We start from the raw sequence: 10,258 nt of genomic DNA, 5'->3' as shown, positions 1-10,258 counted from the left end.
GGATGCTTTGTTGGCGCGACCAAGCGGAAAGAAAAAGAGACTCGCATGAGCCATAAGAGCGTTAAGGAATACAATCAACTAGAGAGAAACGGCAATGATATAATCGGAAATTTAAAATATTTCGACTGGCTTTCCAACTCAACAACTCTACTTCAAAGTGAACTACAAACTAATTGAACTAGCGCGGACAAAATGTCCACCTAGTATATCGATCTGAACAACGCATAAAAGCTATTTCTCTATAGGGAATCGCGGAGCACGTATCAGCACGCCATATTGGATGGACATTAAGAACATCATTGGCTTAGTGGAATGGATCAAAATAGAAAATTGGTTGTCGTTAATCAGGAAAGCGGGGGTTCAACAGCGACGGGTTGCGTTCTTTCGCTAAAATCTTAAGAGATTACCAAGGTCAAAACTCAGTGAATTAATTCTACAAACATTTGTGTTTTTTTATTTTTCGTTTCTATTGTTCCAGAGCTGGACGAAACCCGCAAACAAGTCTAAAAAACACGCATGATATTGTTTTTGTGCTGTTATCGATTCCACGTACAGTATAATCAGTGGTAATGCAGTAGAGAAATCGGATCGAGAAACCAATCACATAGACGACGCTACAAATCAATTGGAATCATTAACCGAAATGAAGAAAATAATTATTTGCCGACAACAACTTAATGAACTTGAGATTCACAACGCCTAACGAGTGATGCAACACACACTAGAGTGTCAACAACCATTCCTTCTCTTATGACGAAGGAAGGCGGAACAAGCGGATTATGAAGAGAACACACATCACAGCAACAGCAACAGCTTATTCTTTTCATTTCTTTCAATAACTTAAAGAAAGGAAAACAATCCAAACATGATGGTCAAGACTTTCGCATCGACTCCGGTCAGGGGCGGCTGTTGATTCGCACAACCTAACGTTGCTAGGCGTGAGGTAAGCGACCGATCGATCAATATGTGATTGAACAAAGTGACTGACTGGACAGTCGGCGAGCAGAGTCAGGCAGAATGAGTCAAGATAAAAAAGAGAATAGAGAGCGATATCGATGTAAAGACGAAACACAGCAATTTTGGTTGCATCGATCTGGAAAACGGCGGGAGAAAGAGGAAAACTAATCCTTTTACAGTACATTAATCTAGCTTTTGTTCATTATTTGCCCTTTAGAGAAGAACGGCACCAAATTGCTTCTGTGTGTACACTCTGAAAAATCCAGATGTTGCTGTCAGCTATAAATGACCTAACGCTTCACTGACGTTTGAACCACCCAACAATATAACTGGAGACGGGATCCTGTTCATGAAAACAACGATGTATCGATTTTTTGGGGACGAAAAAAAAAAAATTTGAAGACAGCTATTAAATCTCATCTGAAAGCCTGAAGCGGAGAACTATAATGGAGGAACGAAGCTCAACAGAGAAACAGACAAGGAGTAAAATGAGAAGAAGGGAGGAAAAATTGACCCGATCTGAACTATCTAAGATAGCACCAAAACACAACCTATTCAGGATAGGATTCACGATTCGCTTCACGAATTTACATGGAAAAAGAAATCCTACCTGCTGATGTAATGGCCTATACATTACGGATGGGATTTTTCACGGACTATTAGCTTTCGACTGCGATGATGAAGAGGTCGGACAACACAATCCTTCACTGCCATCCTCATGGATGCAAAACAGAAATTTCTCCATGGTCGAGGGTTCGTGGCGGACGTCCAGTTTGCGGAATTCACGTAGTTCTTTAGCCGGAAACCAGGCAGGTGGCTCATCGGCTAGCGGTTGACAGCCAAACATTCTACAAAAATCGAAATAGGAAAAAAATCCATGTGGTAAATTGCTAATTCGTTTTTGGCTACAACACATGAAGTAATCGTACCTAGCGACTGCAATACCAGGAATCCAAAGGGCAGAGACTAAAACCAAGATGGCAATGAGCACTTGCGCCCAAGGAGGCCATTCTAGGTGGCGGGTGGTTCCTGTTTCAGCCACCCACGCCAGATACCCGCTGCCTTCGACGATGATTTTAGCAAAACTGGCAATGACGATGATCATCATCGTTAGCGGGGAAAGATACTTCCAGCACATCATCCAGTAGATACCAGGACGCGACCCTGTCATCAGTTCAATATCGTTTGCGAATCTAAATGCAAAAGCAATGACTACATTAAATTCCGAGATATAAGTGAACACAAAAATTATGACTTACCGATTGAGACCGTAGAAATAAGAGACGGCGATACACTCGAAAAATGCAATAATGAGCAAAGGAACATTGCCGCTGAAGTCGTCGAACAGGGTGAAGATGTAATTGCCGGCACCGTGCGTGAAAATGATCGACAGGATGCAGCAGAATCCGCACAACGAAGCTTTAGTTTTTTATTTTCAATTGTTTTCGTCGGGCCATGAGCAAAGGTCGTGGAAGTGGTATTGATTAAACAAAGAGTCAATTCAAATAACAATTGGTGCGGGCCACGCTATAATTATGTACTATTAACGTCACGTATAAATTATTACTAGTCAAATTGATGTGCAACAATTACGGGCGATAAATTTTAAGCATAAAAATGCTAGCAAGCACGTAATCAATATTTCACATATTACACAAACGACAAGCAAACGAATTAGGAAAAAAACTAACTAACCTGTGAGTATCTCTTTGCGTACACGTGGGAAGATTTTGAGGTCAACGATGGACGTGATGACGCCTTCGAGTGTGCCAAACTGCGAATCGATACCGAGCGTGAGCAGCATCAAGAAGAAGAGGACCGACCAGAGGGGAGCCAGCGGGAACTGATTGACGGCTTCTGTGCAAATGATGAAAGCCAATCCCGTGCCTGATGCCGTCTGTTCATCGCACCATCGGGTCAACAAACAAAGAAACAAATGAGCAAAAAATTAGCCAACAGACACAAAGAATCTAAATTTCCTATAGTTGATTAAGTGTATACATTGTCGAGTTCTTGCTGTAGGTCGCAGACGGGCATCTCCTGTAGGACTAGACTTAATTGACGTCCGTCGGCTCCCACGGTGTCACTAGCCAATTCGTTCGCTCCAATGATGGTCGTATCGAAGAGACGCCCTAATGTTTGATTTTGAGTCTCCAGGCAGTTCTCGTACGTCATCCGCGCTTTGAATCCTGCCCTCCCCCCCAAAAAAAGAAAGTTTCATTATCAACTCGGTTAGGTGAAGAACAAAGAAGCGAGGTTCACATGCACTCGATATCCAAATCTGAATCAAACGGCGAAAACGTACCGATGACGGAAAAGATGACAACTGCTGCAAACATAGACGTAAAGAAATTGGTGAGCGAGACGAGGATGGCGTCGCGGTAGCAATGATTGCTGACTGGATTATACGACGAAAAGGCGATTAATCCGCCAAAAGCCAAACCGAGCGAAAAGAAGATTTGTGTTCCAGCTTCAAGCCAGACGACTGGATCCGCCAGTTTTTCCCACTGTGCGTAGCGTAAATTAAGTGAAACGGACAATAATGCCGAATTTAGTACAATCTTCAACGAGAAAGCTAACATTGGCATTCACAAAGGCAGAAACTAATGGGAAATCGGGCTGTAGGGACGAGATTCCATGATGGAAACTCGCCCGGAATTCCCTAGCCCATCAAGGAATGTGGGTTAACAATAAATTACAGAGCCTTTTCCATACGTCATGTAGATCACAATCATTTTTCTCTTCCATCAAAGTTTAAAGATGTACCTTTGGAGTAAAGAGATGAGCCAATCCGTCAGCCATGCCGTGCAGCGTCATTCCTTCGTTATCACAACACAATTAGTTTAACCATTCAATTTTCCATTTGTTCAAACTAAAATAAATATTTTTTAAATACCTCGAACAAAAAAGATGATTAAAACGATGTACGGAAACGTGGCTGTTATGTAGACCACCTTTCCGGAAGACGCGATTCCTGCACAAACGACGAGCGCAACGTTTTATTAAAGCGTATAGCTGTTTCAATAGCGTGAAGCTTTGAAAAAGTACCTTTTGCCATGCACAGGTAAGCTAAAAACCAGGCGATAAATAGGCACAAGGTAATTTTCCAGTTGAAACTCTGAGGTGTGTTGATATCAGGCGATATGTCCAGCGTTTCTCTATACCAAAAGTACTGCGTAGGGCTGCTTCTTTTACACTCCATGTTGGTGATGTACGATCCATTTTCAAAGTACTCTTTAGGGCATTCCGACCAGGGCAATGGATATTGAAAACTCTGTTGTTGTTGTTTAAAAAAAATATGCATTTCAAGACAAGTGAGTTGTAGCGCATTGCGGATAAATAAAGAAAAGAAAAACAGTTGAACGTAAGTGAAGGAAATGTAAAAGACAAAAGGACGTACCTGGAAGAGGTAGTACAGACACCAAGCGATGATAGTGTTGTAGTAAAGTGCTACGTTGAACGAGACAACTGTGGAAGCGATGCCGATCCCGCCCAGATATGGCGAAATCTGAGCCCAGACACCGATAGCTCCTTTGCGGAGACGCTGACCGATAGCAAGTTCCAGGAATACAATTGGCATTCCCTCCACTGCCAACATGATCGCGTACGGAATAAGGAAAGCACCTGCCCCAGAAAGAAAAATAAAATTTTTAAAAAGGTCAAATCGATTGGTTGCAGACAAGAACGACGTTAAAATTGAAATATAAACGTACCTCCGCCATTTTTCTGCGTGCGGGTTATTCAAATATGCATAGAATGTTAGCTAATTAATGCAAGTTCATTAGTGCAACATCATCGTCATCCTACCTGGGCCAAATAAGGGAACCTCCACACATTTCCGAGACCGACAGCGTAGCCGATGGTAGCCAGAAGGAAAGAAAGTTTGCTGTCCCAATTTTCACGTTCATCGCCAGACGAAGGATCGACTCCGGGCGGATCCTGACCTACAGTGGCATCGACTTTATCCAAAGTAGTAATAATACCGGCACCACACGATGCTCCATTGTTGTGCTCTTCCTTTTCATCGATCCGATCCAAACTAGTCAAACGATTCCGAGCGGCTGCTGATGACGGGACACCAGACGTTCCACTCGATCCTGAGCCTAAATGCTGGTACAACACAAATGTTGTAGAGACTATAAATAACCACGAGTAAAGTCACAGTAGTGCACAGCTGCATGAAAATTTGACTAGACAAAACTATAATAATAGGCCGTCTTTCTTTCCATCAACAACGGGCGCTATCTTTCGTTTCTGAAAATTGTTCGAGAAGGCCAATTTGACAGAAACAGCCCATCATTATTCCGACGCAGGCAGGGCCGTCAAACAGACTAGTCTTTTCTTGATAAGAGCTGAACAGCGCAATGTTTGTTAGTCTTTCGTCTAATAGATGCCCGTCTGCTTGCTAATGAATCGGCTCCCCAAACGGAACCGAAAGCTGTTCAACACGGGTCTGGGAGTGCTCCTAGGAGTATTCAACTATTAATCTCCATTAAACGTGAAAGAGTTTCTATTCTATCCGTCTTTTTCGACACAAGAAAACAAAGGAATGAAACACGGAAAAAAGTAGTTGAATATGTTAAAGGGGAAAAGATGAAGAAAAGACTGGAATGAAGAGCCACACAATTTAAGCTAATGAGAGGAATTCATTTGCATTTGAACGGTGATACTATCACAGTGTATGATTGAGAGAAGACATTAAGAATAACAGTTATGAATCGAAATAAAAATCGACCCCTCTACAGGACGTCATCAGACGGGCAGACGTCACGTAGAACAAACAGGAAAAAAGTTGGCCTTTTATATCGATCGATTTTGCTTCGGTCGATGAGTCGGTGCCAACCGATATGTTTTAGATTGCCAACCACCAACACTTGCTCCATTTTTCATGCAACAAGCCAATAAAAATGAAAGAGAAGGCCATAATTTTGGCCGTGAAAATGGATGTTGTCTTTCTTTTCTGTGGGTTACAAGAGACAAAAATGTTGCATCAATCTTCGATGATTTTCAAATCGTCGCATTCCTTTTCCCCTTTTTTTAGCGGGAAATTAAATAAACGTAAGATCTCTACAATATTTTGTTTGGCTCGCATCCAGAACAGTCAACAGCAAAGACGCACAACAAGAATATCCCTGCGGCCTGGTCTTGTTTTCGACTGATAAGAACCTGTGACGACAACGCCATTTTCTTTTACGTGAATTTTCGTGCGCGGTTCGTTCGCGTTGCTCTTCAGTGCCGACTCCGCCTTACGCTTGTTTCGTTTTCCTTTTCCCCCAGTCTATTCCGCTCCAAGTTTAGACAATAATCAATTTTCTAAAACTAAACGCTCAATACACAGTTGAAAAAGAAAAATCTCGGCGTTCGAGTTAGCGTAGCAACTTGTAACAAATGTACTCTGTTTGATTACACGTTCAAACGTTGGTCAATTATTTAAGTTACCAGCGGGCCAGTAAATCAAGAAAGTTGTGGACATCATGATGTTGTTTACGTCCCATGGTTGGTTACCATAGTTGCAATAATCAAGTGGTAACGATAGAACCTGCACAATAGAGCAAAGCTTTGTGCCTGTGCGTTGGTCAGTTGCTGAACTACGTGATTCGCTTCATCTCTTCAATGACATGTAACGAAAACCGCACAATAGGAGGAGAACATGAATGCAATATAGGCCCAACTAACTTCACCTTTGCCAAACCCCTACACCCTCGTGGCAGATAAGCGGCTGCCAAACGAAATGACGATGCGCTTTCCCCGTTTTGGGAAAAGATCGAGAAAGAATGGGATTCGATCCATCAACCATCACCACGTTTACTGACGTCATTCAATCATCTAATAATTCAAATAAAGGAGAATGACGACGGAAGACTATTAATATGGTATGTCTACAAGCATATGGCCTACTGTGTACCATAAAATATTACATTATATAATGAAATGAGATTGGAAAAAAGAGGCGGAGAAAGAGTTAAAGAGCACCGCATGTTATTGAAAAAAAAAGGGGGAACGAACGAGACCTCACATCCCACAATCTACGACCTGTCTTATCCTTCTACTTCCCTGCGCAATCAATCCACGGACGGGTCAACAAACGTAGGGACATGTGCTGCGCTTCCATCTTCCTCTATTTTCAGAATCTTTCCTCACGAGGAAAGGATTCAGCGAAGAAGAATTTACCTTTCTTTTAACTCTGAATTCAATATGCTTCCCTCAATTTTGACGAATTTATCAGCAAACTTTGATGTAGCGCAACTGTCCCAAAACTTGGACCAACAATTTAAACGGCCTCGTCGCATATTACACTGATGATTGTTAACAAGATAAACAAAACATGGTGACTTAACCTCTGATGAGTAAAAGAGAATTATTTGCCTACCTGTTGTTGGATGACGGATGATGACGGAGACGTGCCATCTTCAACAAAGGCAGCGTTAGTCGTTCCGTAGAGTGCTGGGCCGGCAGTGGCTTGGTCACCAGGAGCCGGTAGAAGTCGATGTTGTAATTCGCGAAGCTCCAAACGATCGAGAGGTACTCGGAGAAGCTCACGACTGCTCTGACGACGTATCAGTTGTGCAACGTTAGCCATGATTCACGCCACAGCACTGCAGATTTAGGTTGGCGCCGCAAAGTTGTCTTTCGTTTTTCTTTTGTATTTCGCGTCGTCGATACAGTAGTTTTTGATTCACTTCCCGAAATCAATAGGCATTCTTTGCTGGATCTAGGGATTGATGTTTATCCCACTTCCTAAATAAAACGAAAAATAATTGATGGAAAACGAAAAAAAGAGAAATGTCACAAGTCCAAGGAATAAGAAAATTGATTTTCGGATTAAATGACGAAAAAAAATAATAGAAAACTCGGTAATATTAAAGATGTCGCAGGGTACGGGCGAGTTTTTCCAGGATATCGATCCGCGTTTGAAACACGTATAGAAAAAAGACGAGCTTTATCAGAGGATTGGACTATAAACTATGTGTCTGTTGTTGAATTTGAAAATGACAACAAGTTCGAAAAGACGTTGACATTCTCCTTCACCCCCCCCCCCCAAAACAAAAACAAAAACAAAAATATACATAGCAGCTGTCTGTTACTCTTTTTGTTCCATACAACCCACCACTTGCGCGTTTCTAGCCCAGCTGAGCTGGGTGCTGCTGATAGGAAAGGGACAAGAGAACGAGTTGTTGTTTGCAGCTACTGCCTACATTTGTGCTTCGGATGATTGTCTCGAGACTGAACGCCGGCAAAGTAGACGACTCTACGCGTGGTCGTTATATTATAACAAAAGAACGAAGGGGGGGGATTCATCTCCATTGGTATACCAGGGTCTTTTACTTCTTGTGAGGGCTGTTTTACGATATACGTGGTATGGTCATCCGAGTCTTCGTTCAATCGCACAGGGTATGCAACGTAATTTGAATTACTCTTTGAGAGGCTGTAGATGCAATTACATTCTTTTATAGCCAGCGAGTGAAATGAAGACGAAAAACAGGAAGAAAGTTTACGTAAAAAAACACTTAGCCCAACCCATCAACTTTCGTCTGTTGGTTCCTACGGAAATTCACTTTTCAATAATCAAACACGAACGACTCGTTACTAACCGAGGAAGTGTAAATAACAAGGGACGCCCAAGAAGGTATAATGTCAATAGTACAATAAAGCATTCGCTCTATTGCTTGCGTTACACTCCACTGATTTTTCCAAAACCATCACTTCATGTTCATGCCATTCTTTTTCCCGTTCACTTGTTACTTTTTGAAGAAGTCAAAGTGAAAAAAAAAACGAAATTTAATTGCAGCAACCATAGCAATAAAACATTCGTTGGCTGGAGACCCCCACAAAAGCTGAAGCCATTTAAGAGAACAAGAATATGATTTTTTTTTTTTTAAATCGCACAGCTTTACATTTCTAACTATCTCGCATTATCTCCCTTCAAAGTTGTGATCTACTTTAGGTGACCGAGGACGACCTCGAAGCGTATCCTAGGTTCCATGTCTTTCCGCGGATTTCCGTCCTGTTTCTTTTCCCCTCAATCCGCCAGCAATTACTTGGAGAGTGCGTGGTTTGTTGATTGTTTAGCAACAGGCTTCGCTCAATCAATTCACACCTTTTTTCTTTCTTTTCGTTGGTGCGCGTTGCATATACATGCCACACAATAAGCCAAGATTCTAATAACGTTTGACAAAGCCGCTTAAAACTCTTGTGGTTCGTTCACGTTAACTAGTTTTTCCCGCATGACAACAGATGCATTGACGACAGCACTTAAGTGAATGCCAGGCCATCACCTTATTCCCAGCCTTTCCTATCATGAATAATCAACCAAGTAAACTTCTCTTAATTGGAAACGGTCTCAAAGAGGGAACGAAAACAGGCGAGTAGAAGTAGGAAAATATTCAAGAAAGTTTAAAAAAAAAAAACAACAAAAAACAAGAGTATAAAACCCTGAAAAACGATTGTGGCTGAATCGGTTGATGCTAATGGCAGAGTTTCATCGATACGCTAGAAACGCATTTACGATCTTTCGTCAGTTCACCGCCACTATTTCTCCCTTTTCAACCACATCATCTCATTAAAATGTGCACCTTAAAATGCTATGCGTACTTACCATAAATGTCAAGAAGTCTTCCCCTGATTGGATTATGGTGAACCGCTAACGGAGATTTTGAACCGAAAAGATGAAGGCTAAACGCGGAGCTCTGTTGCTAACAAGGGAAATTGATCACCCACTCGAAACTCTCAAAAAGCAATTGATCGGCAACAAAACTGGATATGTACGACGTCACCTTGTTATCTGTTTTGCTGCTGTCCTTAGCGCGAACCCTGTAGCCAATTCGTGCACGGCTAGATCTCATCAAACTCGATATGGTTCTTTCCCTTTAAGCAGGAGCTCACCAAATAACCGGCCAGAGGATAAGAATGACCCGGGTAATACACGTCGGCCGCCCTCATCTGGGGTGTGTACTTTCAGTTTGCTTGTTTGTCTTGGATGCTTCCAACAGTTGGCGCTTGCGCCAGCGCACTGGAACCCACGCACGGGCCCCGATTTACACGTCGTCGCTTCGTCTATGTCTTCTTCGGCCCGATCGCCCTTTTCGTTTCGATCTTTTAATGACTGCATCGGTCGCTCATTTGTAAAGCCGACAGGACAGCCCAATATGGATCCTCTTGTCTCTAAGTCCGTCGACTATTTAAACGGATTACATCGCACCATCCCGTGGCGATGGATGGAAGATTGGGAGGGCCGGCTGTCACTAACGATCCTTCCCAAACGCTTACAAAAGGGTTTTATCTAATGAATGGCAAGAGTCAG

General features: G+C 42.4%; 1 protein-coding gene across 2 annotated transcripts; it reads right to left on the bottom strand.

Moving 5' to 3' along the window:
- Positions 1-427: 427 nt before the first annotated feature.
- On the bottom strand, positions 428-10,233 carry LOC116929237 (sodium- and chloride-dependent transporter XTRP3). Of its 2 annotated transcripts, XM_032936405.2 has the most exons (15): positions 9,732-10,233; positions 9,554-9,644; positions 7,328-7,695; positions 4,765-5,067; positions 4,671-4,683; positions 4,358-4,581; positions 4,006-4,231; positions 3,854-3,931; positions 3,724-3,776; positions 3,263-3,464; positions 2,959-3,146; positions 2,653-2,854; positions 2,217-2,376; positions 1,887-2,150; positions 428-1,805 (listed from the first exon to the last, which is right to left on the bottom strand). In XM_032936405.2, exons 3-15 carry the CDS (start codon positions 7,535-7,537, stop codon positions 1,607-1,609), a joined length of 2,322 nt encoding a protein of 773 aa, XP_032792296.2. In that variant the 5' UTR covers positions 7,538-7,695; positions 9,554-9,644; positions 9,732-10,233; the 3' UTR covers positions 428-1,606. The 2 variants fall into 2 exon arrangements, with proteins under 2 accessions (XP_032792296.2, XP_045034495.1); XM_045178560.1 differs by having other exon boundaries at positions 9,554-10,233.
- Between the last annotated feature and the right edge of the window lie 25 nt (positions 10,234-10,258).

The sequence above is a fragment of the Daphnia magna genome, linkage group LG8 (assembly GCF_020631705.1).
Source record: "Daphnia magna isolate NIES linkage group LG8, ASM2063170v1.1, whole genome shotgun sequence".
In the NCBI taxonomy this organism is placed as follows: domain Eukaryota; kingdom Metazoa; phylum Arthropoda; class Branchiopoda; order Diplostraca; family Daphniidae; genus Daphnia; species Daphnia magna.
Note: the sequence above shows the minus strand (reverse complement) of the source record. Positions and strands in the feature narration are given on the sequence as shown.